General features: G+C 41.0%; 1 protein-coding gene and 1 long non-coding RNA gene across 3 annotated transcripts in view; one reads left to right on the top strand and one right to left on the bottom strand.

The window, feature by feature from the left end:
- Positions 1 to 296: 296 nt before the first annotated feature.
- Positions 297 to 21939, bottom strand: part of TMEM131 (transmembrane protein 131) — a 220997-nt gene continuing 199354 nt past the window's right edge. The window contains exons 34-41 of one of the 2 annotated variants that reach the window (XM_036030067.1): positions 21207 to 21331; positions 20864 to 21013; positions 11295 to 11460; positions 9965 to 10086; positions 9763 to 9874; positions 8826 to 8923; positions 7805 to 7965; positions 297 to 1352 (exon numbers count right to left, since the gene is read on the bottom strand). In XM_036030067.1, the coding sequence (XP_035885960.1) occupies positions 1068 to 1352; positions 7805 to 7965; positions 8826 to 8923; positions 9763 to 9874; positions 9965 to 10086; positions 11295 to 11460; positions 20864 to 21013; positions 21207 to 21331 (1219 nt within the window). In that variant the 3' untranslated portion in view covers positions 297 to 1067. The remainder of the gene's footprint in view (positions 1353 to 7804; positions 7966 to 8825; positions 8924 to 9762; positions 9875 to 9964; positions 10087 to 11294; positions 11461 to 20863; positions 21014 to 21206; positions 21332 to 21939) is intronic. The other variant, XM_028517772.2, reaches the window with a different exon arrangement.
- Positions 18333 to 21871, top strand: LOC118501471. Its single transcript, XR_004904100.1, has 3 exons — positions 18333 to 18344; positions 20264 to 20268; positions 21525 to 21871. It is a non-coding gene; the product is annotated as an uncharacterized LOC118501471 (long non-coding RNA).

Raw genomic sequence — 21939 nt, 5'->3', positions numbered from 1 at the left:
GAGAACCCACTTATAACAACCCATGTACAACTCATGGACATGAACTAAGGGAATGTGGGTGGGAGAGGGGGTGCTGAGCGGAGGGGAATTAAGGGGGGGGGAATGGGACAACTGTAATAGCATAGTCAATAAAATATACTTAAAAAAAGAATGAATACTCAGAATTTAATTAGAGCACTGGGGTTCCAGCCATGATAATTCAAATTCCAGAGTAAATCATAGCATGGTTCACTTTCATGTGAGAGAATCCAAATAAATGTAACTTGCATGTAAAAAAAGGCACACAACCATTCCAGGCTTTTGAAAAAAGCATCATTTATTTCAAAGTACAACACAAAGTTGTATTTTTAAGAAATACACATTCAATCTTGTTATCTCAAGACTTGGCTATGTGTATTTCAGTTTATCTTTAGAATAAATTCGGGTGTACAAATGTTACATTCCTCAAGTACAAACAGCACAGAAAATGCATATGGTCTCAACTGAATGTTTTTACATTCACTGTTCTTAAATTGACTTACATTTCAGTAATCTGCTTTTAAACCAGGACAGCCTTATTTTAAAAAAATACTCTGTATTTTTCAGCACAAAGTCCTCATACATTTTTAAAATTAGATCTTGGCGCATAATATTGCAAAATTATAAAAAACCAATCCTGGTAATTTAATAAAATTGTCACATGCCAGAAATTCTGAATCAACTCAAAAATTATTTCCTTAGCTGTGATGTCAAATTTGCGTCCATAAAGATAAAGAATGGAAGGAGACAGGTGGTGGAAACTTGATAACAGTTAAGGTTTTCAGATGTACAGGTCTTATTGTGTTTGTGGCCGAGTCCAGACTTTTCTAAAAGCAAAGAGCAAATCTCATTATCATAATTGCAAGAAATATCTGAAAGCAGCGAGTGGTACAAGCCTGCCCTGCTTGAGTCTGTTTTGCAAAGAAGTGGAGGGTAGGGAAGCTACAACAGGAAGAGCCTTAGAAAGATGTCTCAGAAACTGGCATATCATGATCTAGATACTTGAAGAGGGCCCCACTTATTAGTATTTTTTTTTTTTTTGCTTAATTTCAATTTTCATGAGGGAAGTGCGAATTAGACCACGGGTCAGAGCTTCTTCTTCCAATTGTGGGGCTCCATATTCGCCATGGGTTGTAGGTCTGCCCCAAATCATCAGCTGGACTGGAGGCAGAAGAGGCATGAGGAGCAGAGGAGTTCTCTGTGCCCATGAGGCCAATGCTGGTCAGTGTGTTGGATGGAGTGGTGAAAGGAAGGGCGCTGCTAAGGTTGCTGGACCAGATTGAGCTGCTGAAAGGAGTGGTGGACCACAAGCCGCTGGTGTTGCCAAGGATTGACTGCAAAACAGAAAACATACAACACGGGGTCAGGCTGAGACTGGTAGGCAGATGGTAAAGCAGTGAAGATTACGCTGAAAATAGGGGCTGGGTCACAGACATCCTTCACTTTATTTATTTTAAAACAAATTAAATATTATTTGTCTTACGTACAGCCATTCCGGGGTCTGAGCAAATGGTTGTAAGCTTTTACAGAAGGACCGGCCAACTATAGCCAGTGGCCACATCCAACCCTGCCTATTTCTGTGAATAGTGTCCTGGGAGCCCAGCCACGCCATCTCTTCGTGTGCTGTCATGGTTGCCTGGCCCCGTTATGGCAGAGGTGAACAGGTGTGATGCAAACAGCACAACCTAAAAAGCCTAAAGTATGAACTAACCCCTGTTTTAAAGAATGGTTGAGATGCTTTTAAAACTGAAGCCAGATGATCACAGTAGACACAAACTCTGAAATTTATTTAAATGAAGAAGAAATCACAGGGAAATTACATTTTTCTGTCAAAAATACTTTTTCTCATTTTTTTATTGTACTTTTTTTCTGTCAAAATTTTGTAATAGCTGAAACCAGTAATTATTTTCTTTGGTAAGAATACTTTCCTAGAGCATGATTTGTGCAGAAAAATATAGCTTCAAAGCAAACAAATACACATAGAAAGCTCAAGACAAGACAGTTGCTTCTCAGAAACAAACTCAAAGGTACTGCCCAACAAATCCTACTACCTGGCAACCACCTGTTTCTTCTCTGTATGAGTTTGTTTTCTTTCTTCATTTATTTTGTATTTTAGATTCCACATGTAGGTAATATTATCTGGCATTTGTCTTTCTCTAACTTATTTAACTTGGCACAATACCCTCTAGGTCTATCCATATTGTTGTAAATGGCAAGATTTCTTTCTTATGGTACACATTGTATATGCATACCGTATCTTTATACATTTTTCTCTGTTGATGGGCACTTAGGCTGCTTCTATATCTTGGCTGTTGTAAATAATGCTGCAATAAACATAGCAAGAAAGGCCTTTATCTTTTTGAATTTGTGTTTTGCATTTCTTCAGATAAATACCCAAATATTGTACTGCTGGACTGTATGGTAGTTCTCTTTTTAATTTTTGAGGAAGCTCCATATTGTTTTCCACAGAGGCTGCACCAATTTATAACCCCACCAACAATGCATGAAGGTTTCCTTTTTCCCATAACTTCACTAACATTTTTTTTTTAATTAATGATCACCATTCTAACAGGTGTGAGGTAGTATTTTGTGCTTTTGATTTGCATTTCCCTGATGATTAGTAATGTTGACCATTTGTGTGTGTCTTCTTTGGAGACATGCCTCTTCACATCCTCTGCCCAATTTTTCATCAGATCGTTAGGTATTTCTTGGTGTTAAGTTATACAGGGAGGAGCAAATGTAGGTTTACAGCTGCTTGTATAGAAAATAATACAATAAACAACTCTGTGTTTTGTGTACTCACAACTGTGAACCTACTTTTGCCCCACCCTGTATGAGTTCTTTATATAGTTTGGATGATAACCCCTCTCGGATGCATCATTAGCACATATCTCCTCCCACTCAGTAGGTTCTTTTCATTTTGTTGGTTTCCTTTGCCATGCAGAAACTCTTCAGTATGACATAGCCCCTTTTATTTATTTTTCTTTTGTTTCCCTTACTCGAGAAGACATAACCAAAAAAAAAAAAATCACTAAGAGTAATGTCAAAGAGTTTACTGCCTTCATTTTCTTCTTGGAGTTTTATTGTTTCAGGTCTTACATTTAAGGCTTTAATCCATTTTGAGTTCACTCCTGTATATGGTGTAAGAAAGTAGTTGTTTCATTTTTTTTATGCATGTATCTGTAGTTTTCCCAACACTGCTTATTGAAGAGAATGTCTTTACCCCATTGTATATTCTTGCCTCCTCTGTCATGAATTGAACATATAAGCATGGTTTTATTTCTGGGCTCTCTATTCTGTTTCACTGATTTGTCCATTTTTATGCCAGTACCATAGTGTTTTGATTATGACAGACTTGTAGTACAGCTTGAAATCAGGTAGTATGATATCTCTAGCTTTCTTGTTCTTCCTCAAGATCATTTTGGCTAATTTGTGGTCTTTATGCCTCCATATAAATTTTTAGACTATTTGTTCATTACGTAAAAAATGCCCCTGGTGTTTTGATAGGGATTGTACTGAATGTGTAGATTGTTTTGGGTAGTATGGACAGTTTGATGACATTAATTCTTCCTATCCACGAGCACAGTTAATCTTTCCACTTATTTGAGTTTTCCAATACTATGTTGAATCAACGTGGTGAAAGTGGACATTCTAGTCTTGTTCCAGATCTTAAAGACAACACTTTTGGCTTTTCACTGTTGAGTATGATGCTTGTCATATCTTGCCTTTATTATGTTGAGGTATGTTCCCTTGATACCCACTTTAGAGTTTATCATAAATGAATGTTGGATTTTGTCAAATGCTTTGCCTGTATCTATGGATATAATGATATGATTTTCATCCTTCATTTTGTTATGTGGTGTATTATGTTAATTAGTTTGGGGATATTGAACCAACCTTGCATCCTGTGAATAAATCCCACTTGATAATGGTGTGTGATCTTTTTAATGTATTATTGAATCATATGGTAATATTTTGGTAAGCATTTTTGCATCTGTGTTCATCAGGGAATACTGACCTGTCATTTTTTTGTACTGCCTTTGGTTTTGGTTATCAGGGTAATGATGGCCTTTTAAAATGAGCTTGGGAGCTTTCCCTCCTTCAAAATTTATTGTGACAGTTTGAAAAATATAGGAATCAATTCTTTTTTTGATGGTTGGTGAAACTCTGAAGACATTTGGTCCAGGATTTTTGTTTGTTGGGAGTATTCTCATTACTGATTCCATTTCACTAGTAATGAGTCTGTTTAGATTTCGTTTTTTCCTAATTCAGATTTGAAAGACTGCACGTTTGTAGGAATTTATCAATTTCTTCCAAGTTGTCCAATTTGTTGGCATATAATTGCTCTACTATTTTCTTATCCTTTCTGTTTCTGTACTGTCGGTCATCACTTCTCTTTCATTTCTAATTTTATTTTTGGGTTGTCCTCTCATTTTTTCCTTAATGGGTATGACTACAGGTTTATCAGTTTTACTTATCTTTTCATAGATCCACCTCCTGGTTTCACTGGTCTTTTCTATTGTGCTTTTAGACTCTAATTTACCTCTACTCTGACCTTTATTATTTCCTTCCTTCTACTGACTTTAGTCCATTTACATTTAATTATTATTTATGTAGCTACTGTCATTTTTATTGTTTTAATTGATTTTGCAGTTCTTCTCTGTTCTTTTATTATTTGCTTGATCTCTTCTATGTTGATGACTGTTTACAGTGTTTTTGAAGTCCTTTGTTTCTTGTATATCTCCTGTAGGTTTTTGGTTTGTGGTTACCATGTGCTGCATACATACCAATCTATGTTTATAGCAGTCTATTTTCAGTTGATTGTTGCTTAAGTTTGGACACATTCTAAAATCCCTAAAATTTTTACTCACCCCCTCCACATTTATGTCTGTGTCATTATTTTTCCTTCTTTTGTTTATGTGTATCCCTTAATTTATTATTGTAATTACACATTACCTTCCTATGTTTGCCTTTTAACCTTTGTATTAGCTTTATAGTTGGTTGATCCACTGCTTCAATTAAGTGTTTACCTTCACCAGTGAGCCTTTTTTTCCCTTTCATATATTTTCTTATTCATATTTTGGGTTCTTTTCTCTTTTAAGAAGTTCCTTTAACATTTATTCTAATACTGGTTTAGTGATGATCAACTCCTTTAGAGCTTTTTCTTGACTGGGAAAAAAGCTCTCCTTCAATTCTAAATGACAGCCTTGCTGGGTAGAGCAGTATTAGTTGTAGGTGTTTGTCTTTCCTCACTTTGAATATTTTGTGCCAATCTCTTCTGCTGAGAAATCAGCTGACAGTCTTCTGGGAGCTCCCTTGTAAGTAACTGCTTTTCTCTTGCTGCTTTTAAGATCCTCTGTCTTTAATCTTTGGCATTTCATTTTTTTATTTTTTAAAGCTTCTATTTATTTATTTTTAGGGAGAGGGAAAGAGCGGGAGAGAAACATCAGCGTGTGAGAGAGACATCAATTGCCTGCCTCTCATATGCCGACACCTGGCCGACAACCCAGGCATGTGCCCTGACTGAGAATCAAACCAGCAGCCTTTCAGTTTGCAGGCCAGCACTTAATCCTCTGAGCCACACCAACTAGGGTAACCTTTGGCATTTTAATTATCATGTGTCTTAGTGTGGGACTCTTTGGGTTCATCTTGTTCAGCACTCTGTGCTTCCTGGATTATGTGCCTACTTCCCACTGTCAGGTTAGGGAAGTTTTCCATCATTATTTCTTCAATATGTTTTCAGTTCCTTGCTCTTTCTTATTCTGGTACCACTATGATACAATGTTGGTATGGTTGATGTTGTCCCAGGGGTATCTTAAATTATTCTCATTAAAATTTTTTTTTATTTTTACTGTTCTGATTGGGTGTTGGCCTCTATCTTGTCTTCTACATCATTAATTTGATCCTCTGCTTTTGATTTCCTCTAACGTATTTTTCATTTCACTTATACTTCTCATTTATGATCTTTTTATATTTCTATCTTCTTTTTTATGTTTCCTTTTTGTTGATGTTCTGAGTTCATCTATTCTCCCCCTAAATTTATTAAGCATTCTTACAACCAAGTGTTTTGAATTCTGCATCTGGTACACTGCTTATCTCCATTTCATTCTTCTTTTGGAGTTTGATCCTGTGTTTCTGGGTATTAGGTAGATCTGCTGTATCCAGGTCTTGACAGAATGTTCTTATTTAAGAGGCATCCTATAGGGCCCAGTGGTGTAGTCTCCTTGGGAGTCTATTGTGTGGGTTGTGTGACTTGATTGCTGCTGGGACTGACCCTCAGGCTGACTGGCTATGAGGGCTAGTGGTGACTACAGTGTACAAGCTGTTGTGTGTGACCTTCACAGATTCAAAATTGCCTTAGTGGGGCTCTGGTACTAGCTGAGTCCACTGTTGAGATGTGTTATTTGTGGAGCTGGTTGGGTGGTGCCCTTGTGTGGTCCAAAGCTGGCTACCAGGTATGCTTGTTCTAGAGCCTCTAGGGAGGAGCTCTGGCATAGGTCAAAGTCAACTATCATTTGAACCTGTCTAGGCACCATCTGGTAAGAGGTACAAAGTGATCTATGGTTGGGTGTTGCTTGCACTGAGCTTGCAGGCATTTGGGAGAGGCCCTTCTGGAAAACAAGGTTGACTGTGACTAGTGTCAAGCTTGGGACCCATTGGTGGGCATCACAATATGAGCTGAGGCCATCTGCCACTTGGCTGAGTGTGTGGCCACTGAATTGAGGCTATATTCCAAGCCAAGACTGGCTTCTGTTTATGCCAGCCTTGGGGGCTAACAGATGGGAGTTAAATGCAAGTTGAGACCTGTTGCTGCTTGTGCTGAGTTTGGGGTAGCTTAGCAAGGGGTACTGGTTACACTGAGGTCTGCTGATGATCATTTGAGGTTTGTGGACCTTTGAGAGGTTTTAGGAAAGTCTGTAGCACAAGCCAACACAGAATGCTTGTGTGAAGAAGCCCCTGAAAGAGGTTTGACCAGGCAGGAGAGCTGGGTGAGGCAGGGTCTCAGGGAATCATCAGAATGGGGTGAACCATATTAGGCTAATAGAGAGCTCACATTTGGAGCCAGGTGGCTGGGTGTGTGGAGAGCTCAACAAAGGAACTATGTCACCTCCTAGCACTTCTGTTCCTGAAGAGAGCTTCCCCTCTATCCCTTGTCCTAAAGCTAGTCAATTTAGTTCCTCTCCCTATGTCCCTGGTGCTTTTTTGAGCTGTTGGCCCTGTGCTGGAGAGTGGAGTGAGTCTCTGTGCAAGTCCTTTAAGAGCAACACCTTGGTCTCTAGCCGTCCTTTGTCTCTCTTGGATGCAATCCCTGCTGATTTTCACAGACATGAGACTCTTCTTCCTGGCACTGGCACTCCAGGCTGGGGAGCCCATGTGGGGTTGGGACCTCTCACTCACTCCTCAGGAAAGCCCTCACCAGTCTGTGTCTCCATTTCCTCCTACCATTCTGGATGTGGCTTCTTTTTTATATCCTTAATTACAGGACTTCTGTTCAGCTAGTCTTCAGGTGGTTCTCAATGATGGCTGTTCTATAATTTAGCTAATTTTGATGTGGTCATGGAACAAGGCAAGAACAGTGTTTATCTACTCCACCATCTTGACTAGAAGCCCCCTCTTTCCATAATTTCTTCTTGACTTTAATGGCTCTGACAAGCATTGATGGGTCACTTTGGCAGATGTGAAGGCACAGTCAGAAAGACAATAACAGTTCTAACCCAACCTTTCCACACTATTATCAGTTGTTTATAACCGTGGCAGTAATGATGAGTGAGCCCTGAGTACTCACTGTGGCTGTGTGGGTCGGGGGACTGGAACTGGCTGGCCAGGAAGGGCTGGGATCTGTTGCTGGAGAGTCCCAAAGGTAGGCAGGGCCACTACTGAACTCATTCCAGCTCCTCTGGGAGGCCTGATTGCACGGTCGAGATAACCCAAGTTTGCTAAAAACTTCTGAAAATAAGAACACAAGTTTGAATCCCTATTTTATTTTGCCTTGGTCAAGAAAGTGGCACATCCAACAATTTACTATATATTATCTAGTATCTGTTTCAATTTCTTTCTTCTCAAATACATTTCTCTTCTTCTATGTCTAATTATCGGATCACAATCACATCCTTTCTCACCAAGGATAGGACTGGGCATTCACCTAATGGCACATATACCACTGCTGCTCGCTGGGAGTCATTCCACCTACCTCATCAGCTCCCACCACACTCCAGGAGGGAACGGGGGATGGTCCCCAGAACTCAGGCACACAGTGCATGATTTGAATACTTTTGCCCAAACCTAGATAACATAGAATGAAAGCATTTCCCCACTCTAACATCATAATCACAGCTAATGTAAAATTCCCATGGTGGTCTCTAATTCTGTACAGCAAGAAAATGTAAGGAGCCCTGGCATGGCCAGGAATCACAGTTCAGACACAGAATCCTTTCCTGAAGTTCTTAAGTAAGTGTTGTGGAGCACAAACCAATAGAGACTCATGCAACATCAAGCCTGTTCCACTGTACCTCTGGGCTGAGAGCAGAGTGGGAGGGGACGCTTCCTAGAGGCTCTTTCTGGGGCCCATAAGCATCTGTCCAAGCAGCAAGACCAGACCCACTTCCCTAAGGTAAACCCACATACTTTATGTCTGTTGGCGACTGACTGCAAGTACAAAGAAATGCATCTTTTAAAAATGTCCAATACATGACAAATCATGCTTTCTTCTCTATCTCTGTGTTTTCCCACACGTAAAACTAGACTTCATCCTCCTTCCTCCTTTGTCCACAGGCTTATCAGGTACAGGTCTAGTGTGAAACACTCACCACCAGTTAGGTTAAAAGAATTCCCAAAGGCGGAGAACGAATTGAGGGGTGTGAAGTCAGGGCTGCTGGGGTTGCTGACGGGACTCCACAAACCCGAGCTGAATGTTACAAGAGGAAAATGCAACACAAAATGGATGACAGTTAGTGTAAATGGATCTCTTAACCATGGCTTCACGAAGGGGAGGTGCTGCCTCAACTGGAGGCACTCAAGTATTAAACACAAACACAGACGGGAGAGCTGAAAACATTGTCTACACCCCTGAGGGTTGGAAGAACAGAGAATTCCAGAGCTCTTGCTCCTTATCACAAGCTGAGAGCCTGGAGATATTGCTTCCTTATGTTTACTTTTTGGTAATAAAAGATTTATTTAAAAACATTTAAACACAGATTCATTTCCTTTTAGTGCCAAGCAGGTAAAATTGGGGTTCTGCTTATTGACAGTCTTTATTGTTACTTTATTAATCTGGGAGGATAAACCAAGGCACTCACGGCATGCCACCAGGCCCATGCAGTGCTCTGGGTCAAGGAAGTGGCATGTCCGATAATTTACTATGAATTATCTAGTATTTGTTCCAATTTGTTTCCTCTCAAATCCATTTTTTTTGTTCTTTTGCATCTAATTATCTGATCACAACCTTTCTTACAGAAGGCTATGATAATGGGAAAGGAAAACATAAACCTCCCTCTCTGCTAGGGTGATACATACTGGGTGTGCCTCCTTCCCTCTGTCAGAGGAGCTATGGGGGAAGCACAGTAACTAAGCTTTCTGTTTCCACCCAAAAGACAAGAGTCCCTGGAAGCCTGGACCACTTCTGACAAATGCCTACTTGTAATCTAGGGAAAAATGCCTGAAACACATGTATGGACAGAAGATCCATACATGCCTGACTTGGGAAACCTGTCCATCTTTCTGTTGAGTAAGAATGGTCTACTGTACCTGTCTGAGCCATCGCTGTCAACAGGAGTGTGTGAAATGCCAAGACTGCTGGAAAAATCTGTTTTGTTTGAAGACACTTTAGCAAAGCCATTCCCACCTGTAACAATGGACTCTGAATCAATTGAAGACAAATCAAGCCACAGGTAATTCCACCATGCCTGACGCCCCGCTGTGATAGGCCTTCTGATGCCAGGCCACTCACCTGGGCTCTTGTCATAGCCAGCTGTGACCGCAGCAAAAGTGGGGTTGCCATTCTTGCCAGGAAGTGAGGCTGCTTTTGTCAATTTCTGTTGGCTTCCATTTGGCTGCTTGGTTTTTGGGTCGCTGAAGAAAGAAGCAAAAAGAAAACAACTGATCCCTCGCCGGCACTGCCTGCTGGAGGCCCGTAGGGGCACCTCAAGACTGTGGCTCCGCAGGACTGGGCCCATGCAGTCAGCACCTTCACTGTGCCAGGCCAGGGCCACCCTTGGGGCACAGTCTTGCCTCATGTCAGTGCTTTGGGACCTACAACTTCACAGTCAAATGGAAAATAAGGGATTTATGGGGAAAAGAAAATATAGGATCAGTATAAGGGACCAGGACACAATTTAGGGACTGGAAAGGCTGTTTAAGAGAAGGATTTTAGGAAGGGAGGCACTAGGAAGTGAACAAGGAATAGAATGTGAGGTCCTGACAGGCAACAACACATGACAAACTGGTTCTTAGGGGTGTCTTCCCCTAACAGGACAGGCCAAGGAGCTCATGGTGGCAAAGGCCCAGGCTGGGTACCCTCTCCCAGACTAAGTGGATGCTGCCTTTTTCAGCAAAAGGTAAGAACTGGGCATTTGCACTGTAGTTTTCTCATGTGGAAAGCAGGGATGGTGACAGTACCTGGTCTGTGCTTGCCGGAAGGGTGAAATGCAGGGACAGCTGTGTGGTGCTGAGAACAGTGCTGGTGCATGGTAAGAACTTGGTAAGGACTCGATAGGTGGTTACAATTACCACTGAGGTTACTGTTACCCTTAAAGTCAGTTAAACACAAGCGTGGCTGTGCCTCCAGTGAGGAGTACCACTTGAGGGGGTCCCATCTGCCTGTCAGGAGGCTGCCTGGCTATACCCATGTCTCCTACTGCAGCAGACTTGTTCTAGATCCCGCCCTCTTAACTGTTAAGCTAAAGTGCCACAAGGTGAAGATAAATGTCCCACAAACCCATTTCCTCAACTCAAAGGACATTTGTAGATCTTCATTTAATGCTCAGCATACTTATTTACTCTTAAATTAGAACATAATGCTAAAAAGTTATATTATGTATTTTTAGCCCATGGATGATAAAAGCCAAGGGACAGAGAGGTGCTGCTGGAATTGGGCACCAACATGATGGCACCAAGGGAAAACCTGACCCAGGGAAAGGGCGGGGCTATCAACAGCAGATGTAGGAGGCCAGACAGGATAGCAGTCTGTGGCCACTGAGTGTTCCTATTTAATGGGAGTGAGCCTCAGGTTTCTGGAACACTTACCTGTTCAAGGAACAGGAAGCAACCAGGGAGCCTACCTGCTGGAGCTACTGTTGACAATGCTGCTGTAGCTGCTGCGGGACGAGAGCAGGCAAGGTGCAGCAGGAGGAGATGGACAGGCAGGTGTCGGTGAGGTCTGGCGTTGTTTTAAGAAAATGTCTGCGTTGAGGGTTTGCAGAGAAAGTTTATAAAGACTATCAGTAGCTGGAAAGTAAAGATAAAAGGTCTCATTAATGTGATAGTTTCACTTTTCAAAATCAATTACTTTTGATGTTTCATCTGATACTATGCAGAATTCAGGTGCTTCTACAAAGAAAAACAAAATTAAAGCTTTTACATGTACTGTGTTCAAAGGTTTAAAGAAAACAAGGAAAGCAGCTTCTCTGCATTATGAGGCCTCCCTGGAAGCACCAGTGAGGCCCATCTCTGCCAAGTTGTGTAGGATCCCACAAACAGGTCTGCTTTTCTTCCCTTCTCCCACGTCCTGCAGGAATGGGTAGGTGAAAACACTGTGTGGGGTCTGAGTCTCTAAATGTCCACACAGGCTCACACGCAGGTGTAGGGCCTGTGGCAAAACACCCCGCAGTACCCTGTATTCCCGCACACTTGGTGAGGTGTGGGTCCTGGCTCCTGGTTTACAAGGATACAAATTCCAAGCATCTTCCTGCTTCCCTTTGGGGTAATGTCTACACAGCTGTTTTAAAAATTTAAAACAAAAAAATGTCATGAAATGATACTTCTGCACTCTCTAAATGGAAACACATAATACCTTTATCAGAAAAGGTATCACCACTTCTGACCAAGATGGTAGGGCAGGTAAACACCAAGATCACTCACATCCTCCTATGACCACCACATTAAGTTACAACTAAAGTAGAATTAGAAAAAGAAGAACAAACAAAGCTCAAAGTGTGTAGAAAGAAGGAAATAATAAGAACCAGAACAGAAATTTTTTTAAAAAGTAAAAAAAAAAACCAGAAAAAAAATCAACATAAGAGTTGTTTTTTTTGAAAAGGTAAACAAAATTAATAAACCTTTAGTCAGACTCATCAAGAAAAAAAATGAGAGGATCCACATAAATAAAATCTGAAATGAAAGGAAACTGATGCTACACAAATAGAAAGAATTATAAGAAAATACGACAAACAATTACATGCCAACAAATGGGACAACCTAGAAGCAATGGATAAACTCCCAGAAACACTCACTTTTCCACAGTGAATCAGGAAGCAACAGAAAACCTGAACACTGATTATGACCAATGAAACTGAAGTGGTAATTAAAAAAAAAAAAACTCCCAACAAACAAAAGTCCAGATCAGATGGCGTCACAGGTGAATTTTACCAAACATTCAAAGAAGAATTAGCACCTTCTCAAACTATTACCATTATAGAAGAGGAGGGACATTCCTAAACTCACATTATGAGGCCTGAATTACTCTCATTCCAAAACCAAAGACAGTACAAAAAAGAAAATTATAGGCCAACATCCCCAACGAAATAAAATCTTCAACAAAATATTAACATACCAAATTCAGCAATAGATTAAAAAGATGATCAGGTGGGAGTTATTCTCAGGATGCAAGACTGGTTCATTAATTATTATTATTGTGATATATACCACATAACAAAATTAAGGATAAAGGTCATATCGTCACATCAACAAATGCAGACAAAGCATTAGACAAAAGCCAACATCAATTTATGATGAAAATTCTCAGCAAAGTGAGAATAGAGAAAACATTCCTCAACATAATAAAGGGCATATATGACAACCCCACAGCCAACATCATACTCAACAGTGAAAAGTTGAAAGCTTTTTCTTTAAGATAAGGAACAAGACAAGGAGGCCCACCTTTATCAATTATATTCAACATAGTATTGGGAGTCCTAGCCAAAGCAATTAGGCAAGAGAAAGAAGTAAAAGGCACCCAAACTGGAAAGGAGGAAGTAAAACTGTCATTATTTGCAGATGACATAGTACTACAGGGCCCAGCACAAATAACACCCCCTTTTATTACAAAATATTTTATTACAAAATCATAAGCATATAATTCTGTAACATAACAATATCACATTCAAGCACACCATATGACAGTTTATGGGAAATGTTCTAATTAAAACTATAAATTATTACACCCATATTATTACCTTACCAACCACACTCAAGCAGGCATTACTTCTGCCAGACCCCGTATATACAGAAAACCCAAAATACGTTTATAACTAATAAATGTAACTCACTAAAGCAGCAGGATACTAAACTAATACTCAGAATTCAGTTGCATTTTTCTATGCCAATAATGAACTATCACAAAGAGAAATTAGAAACCAATCCTATTTACAAATGCATCAAAAAGAATACCAAGAAATAAATTTAAACAAGGAGGTAAAATACCTATACTCCAAAAACTATGAGACACTGAAGAAATAAAAGAAGACACAAATAAATGGAAGGCTACACTGTGCTCATAGATAAAAAAAATTGACATCATTACAATGTCCTTACTATCTAAAGCAATCTAGAGATTCAATGCAATTCCTAACTAAACACCAGTGGCATTTTTCACAGAATGAGAACAAATAATCCACAAGTTATTTATAGACTCCGAATAGTCAAAACAATCTTGAGAAAGAACAGGTTGGAGGAATCACATTACCTAATATCAAACTACACTACAAGGCCATAGTAGTCAAAACAGCATGGTACTGGCATAAAAACAGACACATAGATCAATGGAATAGAGCCCAGAAATAAACTCATGTTTATATGGTCAATTAATCTAAGACAAAGAAGTCAATATTATACTATAGGGTGAAGACATTCTCTTCAATAAGTGGTGTGTTCCCACCTGGAGAGATATGAGGGGGAACCAAAAAGCCCCTGGAATGTATTTACTGTCTAAAAAATTGTGTATTTATTCTTATATGTTTAAACTTCAGTCACCTTCAAAGTACTGTCCATTTGATGCAATATACATATTGAGATTTTTTTTCCACTGCTCAAAACAACTTTTGAACTTGTTGATTTTGATGCCGTTTAGTGCTTCTGCCATTTTTTGTTTCACCTCTTCCACATTGACAAAATATTTCCCTTTGGTTACTTTTTTCATCCAGGAAACAAAAATCACTTGGGGCGAGAGCAGGTGAACAGGGGCCATGCCATTTTTGGTCAAAAACTGCTGAACGCTCAGCACAGTGTGGGCAGGCGTGCTCCTAAATCACCCATCAGGAAATGGGCAAACATGCTGAAAAGAGTCTTCAAAAAACATTCACTGAAGCCAAATGCAGCTTCTCACAACAATGCCAGTGGGTACACTGATACAGGTGGGTTCTTAGAGAAAGGTTCCTAACCTAGAGGGGGATGCCTATTTTAAAAGGGACCCACCCTCCAGAAGATAATTCCATTTTTTGGGTCCCCCTTACACATGGAAAAAAAAGGAAACTAAACCAGTTTTTTTACACAATATACAAGAATAAACTGAAAATGGATTAAAGTCTTAAAGAACCAAAAAAAAACTGAAGAAAATGTAGGCAAGTAAACTGTGACATCATTCTTAGCAATTTTGGGGATAAGTTTCCTTGGGCAAGGGAAACAAAAGAAAAGCAAATGGGACTACATCAAACTAAAAATTTTCTGCACAGTGAAGGAAACCATCAACAAAATAAAAAGAAATTTACTGAATGGAAGGTATTGGCCAGTGATAAATCTGATAAGGAGTTAATATACAAAATATATAAGGAAATCACACAACTTAACACCAGAAAACAATCAGATTAAAAATGGGTTAGAGGACATGAACAGACATTTCTCCCAAGAGCACATACAGATAGATAATGAACATATGAAAAGATGCTTAACATTACTAATCATCAGGTAAATGCAAATTAAAAGCACAGTAAGATACCACCTCACACTTGTCATAATGGCTATTATCAATAAATCAAAAAACCAATGTTGGTGAAGATGTGGAGAAAACGGAACCCTCATGCACTGTTGACTGCTGTTGGGACTGCGAACTGGCACTGCCACTATGAGAAACAATATAGAGGTTCCTCAGAAAATTAAAAATAAAACTGCTCTATGACCCAGCAATTCTATTCCTGAGTATTTATACAAGGAAATCTCAAACACAAATCAAAAAGATATGTGCACCCCTATGTTCACTGCAGCATTATTTACAACAGCCAAGATACCGAAGCAACTAGTGTCCACCAACAGACAAATGAGTAAATATGTGGTATGTATATACAATGGAGTATTAACCATAAAAAAGAATGAAATCTTACCATTTGTGACAACATGGATGGACTGAGTATTATACTAAACGAAATGATTAGAGAAAGACAAATACTGTATTGTTTCACTTATATGTGGAATCTAAAAAACAAAATGAATGAACAAACAAAACAAACTGATAATACAGAGAATGAACTGATGACTGCCAGATGGGAGGGGATTTGGAGAATGGGTGAAAAAGGTGAAGATTAAGATGTAACCAGAGGGTGGGGGAGGGGGATAACAGGGAAAAGAACGGGAAGGGTCGTCAAGGAACTTGTATAAAGGACCCATGGACAAAGCCGAAGTGGGTAGGATTGAGGGTGGAAGGTGGGGGTTGGTGTCTGGGAAGAGTGGTGAGGGAAAATGGAGACAACTGTACTTGAACAATGAAAAAAAAAAGATGTACAAATTGGCAGTTATTGCATAAAAACAGTTACAAGGATGTAAAGTATAGTAAAAGATAACAGAGTCAATAATATTGTAATAACTATGTATGGTATCAAAAGAGTACTAGACTTATTGGGGTGATCACGGAAGTTTTACAGTGTCTAATCACTATGTTGTATACCTGAAAGTAATATAATATTGTATGTCAACTGTAATTGAGAAACAAATAAAAATATTGCAAAAAGATTTTTTTAAGCCCTGACCAGTGTGGCTAAGTGGGTTGTGCATTGTTCTACAAAGTGAAAGATTACCGGCTGACTCCCAGTCAGGGCACAGGCCTAGGTTGCAGGTTTGATTCTCAGTTGGGGTGCATCTAAGAGGCAACCGATTGATGTTTCTTTCCCTTTCTGCCTTCCTTGCCCTCTCTTAAAAATTTTTAAATTAAGAAAAAAGAAAGAAAAAGATACCATGTGTACCTTGGCACTGTTCAGGTGACTGTGGTACAAATAAGTCTAAGGAAAGTGCTCCGGCCTCTGTAAATTCAGTCTCCATGGGCTCCCAGTCTTTGAAGCTGCCCACTGGCCCAGTTATACTGGCACAACTGCACAGCCCCACTGCCCTCGTTTCTTATCTTTGCCCAAAACTGCTCTGCCCAGTCTGACACACTTCCCAGTGACCCTCCTGGTTGGCCTTTTATGTCTCATGTGAGTCCTGTGTATAGTGAGGACAGTCTGTTGTACTCAGATTTCCTGTGAGGGGTCTGTTCCTCCTCACTTCCATACTGAAGCCTGCACTCATGGTGTTTCTACTTCCTTGTAATTCTCTTACATTTGATGCATCTCCCCAGAACTCTAGGGCTCAGGCCTAGATAAGGCTGTAGCTTCCCTGGCTGTGTCAAGTCCCCCATTATGGCACCCACCAAGAAAAACATTCTTTTCTTTGAAGCCCAAGCTATCCATTTGCCAGCCTCTGTGCCACCTTGTGCCTGCCCCCGGAGTTCTCCTTGACATTCCTCAATGGTGTTGGCACCTTACTCACTGTCCTTATGACCGTCCCACCCACTCTCCCCTGTGACCATGTGGATAATTCCATCCTGCATGTGCTGTTTGTTGCCCTGATGCCCACACTCAGGGCCCATCCCAAACACCATCTCCTCTATGAACCCTGCTCAAATCTCTCCATTCTCCTGCCCTCTTTGGAAGCCCTCATAGCACAGTATGCCTCAATAATATCACATCTTCACCGCAGGGTCACTTACTATTTGTGCACTTGTCCTGAACCTTCCCTACAAACCTCTTATATACTATATTTTCTGACCTCCTCCAATACCACCAGAAGTGACCTGTCCCCCTGTGAACTCTACACACCTGTATCCCTCACCTGAATTCTAAGTTCTTAGCCTCTATCTGACTTACTAAGGCTTCATTTACATTTCCCTTCTCCTTAAACAATGTTGTTGCTCAACCCTGATTTTACCTTTAGTGCAAACAAGCCAAATGTAAGTTTACTCTTAAACTGCAGTGTAGACAAGTCAGTCCTAAGACTGGCCCTCTCTTCATCCTAAATCCTGCCATCAGGTCCCTCCCTGTGTTTGTCTTTCTTGTCTTCTATTTCAGGCATGGACCTCTGCCTTATTTTAGTGGCTGTGCTGCTGTCATGATCGACAGCAAGCCAAATCTGAGAACAAGGTAAAAAAGTTAGTGAAGAAAATAATAAACTTTCACATAGGTTATTTATGTAAAAGATATGAGTAAAGTTGAGAGTAAACTGAATTTTTAGAAAGTGATTATACTCTAAGTGTATGAGAACAAGAAAGGTAAAGCAATGTGGAGTTAACGCTCTCATAAAGCAGCAGCTTTTCAAATGATTCCCCAATCCAAACAGGTCTTCCCATTTTGGACAATGGGCAGTGGTGTGCTGGTGCACCAGCTTCTGGGGAACAAAAAGCTAATGTGAATCATTTGCTATTTCTCTGATGTACATATTCATTACAGCAGGTAATTATTAACAATGGAAGGGAGCAAATGGAATCCGACATCAAGCCTGATTAACCAGGAAGCTGCAGCTTCACAGGCTCCCCTGGACACAGCTGCATCCTCCGCCAAAGGGACTCAGTCCCCAACTAGGTGGAAGGACCAGTTTTCCAATCTCCCGGGGAATAATCAGCCTGTTACTGGGAGAAGGGAGAACCAGCAAGAGATTCTCTTGTAGAGGCATGCGCAGCTGAAGCCACATAACAAAGCAAAACTATGAAACAAGTGCAGCAGGAGCCAAAACGGCAACCACAAAGGGGCGCAGTCTAGCCTGGGAAAACATGGGAAAAGGAGTGGATAGGATAAGGGCACAAAACCTGAAGGATCCAAGAAAGGGATTGGATAGCGGGAGGGCCCAGCATAGCACGAAGAAAACCTAGGAAACAGGTTGGACAGTTTGCAAGACAGCCTGTTTGTTTCTGAAACCAAGAAAATACATGAAGGATCAGCAGGGACCTCGGGACAGTTGCCACTAGAGCCTGCCTGCCTTCTACATCTCCAAGGGAGTATTATTTATTTTCACCCCAATAAATCTTTCCACTACTCTTAAACTTCTCCCATGTGTATGCCCCCTGAAATTCTTTTCTTGCGACAGTACAAGAACCCATATTCTCCAGCAATGCTCTCACCATGACCAACTGAACTACTACATTTTAACAACTGGCAGACTATTTAACAACAGGCTTTTGTTGGCTGTATAAGCTGGCTCCACCAAACCAGACACTGGGTTGCCTTCATTTTATTCTTCATTATTTTTTATTTTATCTTATTAATTATGCTATTACAATTGTCCTATCTTCCCCCTTTCACTCCCCTCCATACTGCATACCCCCTCCCACCCACATTCCCCCGCTTTAGTTCATGTCCATGTGTCATAAGTTCTTTTGCTTCTACATTTCACATACTATTCTTGCCCTCCCCCTATTTTCTACCTACCATCTATGCTACTTATTCTCTGTACCTTTTCCCCCCTTTCTCCTCCCACTCCCCTGTTGCTAACCCTCCATGTGATCTCCATTTCTGCTCTTGTTCTAGTTGATTACTTAGTTTGTTGTTGGTTTTGCTTTAGGTGTGGTTGTTAATAATTGTGAGTTTGCTGTCATTTTACGTGTTTGCCTTCTTTTTCTTAGATAAGTCCCTTTAACATTTCATATAATAAGGGCTTAGTGATGATGTACTTCTTTAACTTGACCTCATCTGAGAAACACTTTATCTGCCCTTCCATTCTAAATGAAAGCTTTGCTGGATAGAGCAATCTGGGATGTAGGTCCTTGCCTTTTATGACTTGGAATACTTCTTTCCAGCCCCTTCTTGCTTGTAAGGTCTCTTTTGAGAAATCAGCTGACAGTCTGATGGGAACGCCTTTGTAGGTAACTATTCCCTTATCTCTTGCTGCTTCAAGAATTCTCTCCTTCATTTTAATCTTGGCTCATGTAATTATGATGTACCTTGGTGTGTTCCTCCTTGGGTCTAACTTCTTCGGGAGTCTTTGAGCTTCCTGGACTTCCTAGGAGTCTATTTCCTTTGCCAGATTGGGGAAGTTCTCCTTTGTTATTTGTTCTAATAACTTTTCCACTTGTTGCTCTTCCTCTTCCCCTTCTGGTACCCCTATAATTCGGATGTTGAAATGCTTAAAGATGTCCTGGAGGTTCCCATGCCTCTCCTCATTTTTTTGAATTCTTATTTCTTCATTCTGTTCTGGTTGGTTGTTTCTTTCTTCCTTCTGGTCCACTCCATTGATTTGAGTCCCAGTTTTCTTTCCATCACTATTGGTTCCCTGTGTGTTTTCCTTCATTTCATTTAGCGTAGCCTTCATTTTTTCATCTAATTTGCGACCAAAATCAACCAATTCTGTAAGCATCCTGATCAACAGTGCTCTGAACTGTGCATATGATAGGTTGGCCATCTCTTGGTCACTTAGTGGTATTTGCTGTGGAGCTTTGATCTGTTCTTCCATTTGAGCCATTTTTTTTTCTTTTCTTGTCGAGTCTGTTATGTATGAGGGGTGGAGCCTTAGGTGTTCACCAGGGTGGAGCCGTGTTCGCTGGGTTGTGATGTGTGGGGGCAAGGTACGAGAGGATACAATGGCACTTGCTATGCTCTCTGTCGGATTTCAGTCCTTTCTGCCACTTCCCCCAAGCAAACGGGGCCTTTCTGGTGCTGATTCCTGGGTGGGTGGGCTTGTGTACGTTCTAGGACCCTGTGGGTCTCTCCAAGGAACTCTCCCGTGAGGCTGGGAGTCTCTCCCTGTGCCTCAACCTGCCCAGGTGTTTTCATTTGGTGTTTTGAGGCTTTATTTCCCCAAGCTGGGGTCCTGGGCTGTGAAGTCTGTCTCACTCCTCAACTTCGCCTCGTTTGTCTGCGCAAGAATGTGGGACTGCTCAATCAGCCAGTGGCCCTGCACGCCTCACTGGGTCTGCCCGCTGACACCCTGTGCCTGGGGTCTGTCAGATGCTGCCTTTTGCACCAGGGTCCGCAAGCCTTTCCTGGGATCCCTCTCTGCCCAGCGCCTGACTTTGCCCCTCCTATGGGACTGGATGCATGTGTCTAACTCCTTGGTTGTTGGACTTCTGTACACTTCAATTTTCTGCCTGTTCTGGTTTTTTTTCTCTAAATTTTTGTTGTCCTTAATTTGGTTGTGCGAGGAGGCACAGTGTGTCTACTTACACCTCCATCTTTCCATTTTTTTAAAGATTTTATTTATTTTCAGAAAGGGAAGTGTGGGAGAAAGAGAGGGAGAGAAATATTAATTGGTTGCCTCTCACACACCCCCAACTGGGGACCTGGCCTGCAACCTAGACATGTGCCCTGACCAAGAATCGAACCGGTGACTAGACTGCCTTTTAAAACAATGCATCCTTGCTGAGTTGTCATGCTTAGAGTGATTCCCAAGTTGTCATACTTACAGCTGCCAGGTTTGTGAACTGGCACAGAATCCCACTCTGGCGGTGGAGAGTCTTTTTCTCCCTCTGAGCTACTGGTGTTGCCTAGTTCTTGACTATTTGGGAGGAACTTTGCTAGGGCAGATGGCCTGTTATCCACTATTTTATTTGCACCTGCACAGAAAGGAGAAAAGAAAGTTGTTAATGGACAATGACTCATTTCTTTTAGGTCTACTTCAATGACTCCTCTAATGCGGATGAGAATACAATCTTTTTACATGACTAATAACTATAACTGATCACTGGTAATTCAGAACTGTTCATATAACCAATCATGGAGGTATCTGTATGACCAACAGCACAATACCTTTTGTTTTCTGGCAATTCCGTGATTTGGAGCTGCTTGTCAATGCAGTTGGGAGAGTGATCTTGGTTGGGAGGCTCTTCCGCTGTTTACTTTCTAATGAGGGAGGGTATGGCAGCTCTAAGCAACTGAAAGACAAGCATGGAAATAAAATTCAGATTTGTCCTGTTTTTGTGGGCAGAGAAGTCACTGACTGCTTTGCACTTTCAGTGCATGTTTGAGGAATCTGGCTTCCTGAGGCATTATCTGAACCCCTCCCCCTCACCCCAGCCCAAGGTTGAGGCTGCCTAGGAGACAGCTCAGCACTTGCAGAAACCTCAGCACTTGCAGACCCTCCTTTGCACTCTGAGTGTGGACAACGAATGGTGAGAGCCCTTGCCTCAGGTAATGGGCATAATGCCATTAGCAGGACCCTGCCATTTGGAAACTGTTGAATATCTCCCAATAAATACACTACTACTGGGGTTCCTGAATGTAGAGATTCAGAAAGGTCAAGGTTCTGCTATTCAGAACCCTGAAGATGTGTTTTATTGTAGAAACTATGGAATGAACCGGGCTATCTAGATTCTCCCTCCTAGAATGCAGCTAATCCACACCAGATTTCAGTGTCAGAATGGTTTAAACCTTCCATATCCAATGGTACATGCAGTTCACTCCTTCCTCTGAAGGTAAGCAGATGACAGAATAAAGTATGACTCCATAAATAAATAAATACATTTTAACGAAGGCTATTTAC

Source organism: Phyllostomus discolor, chromosome 6, assembly GCF_004126475.2.
Source record: "Phyllostomus discolor isolate MPI-MPIP mPhyDis1 chromosome 6, mPhyDis1.pri.v3, whole genome shotgun sequence".
Lineage (NCBI taxonomy): Eukaryota > Metazoa > Chordata > Mammalia > Chiroptera > Phyllostomidae > Phyllostomus > Phyllostomus discolor.
Note: the sequence above shows the minus strand (reverse complement) of the source record. Positions and strands in the feature narration are given on the sequence as shown.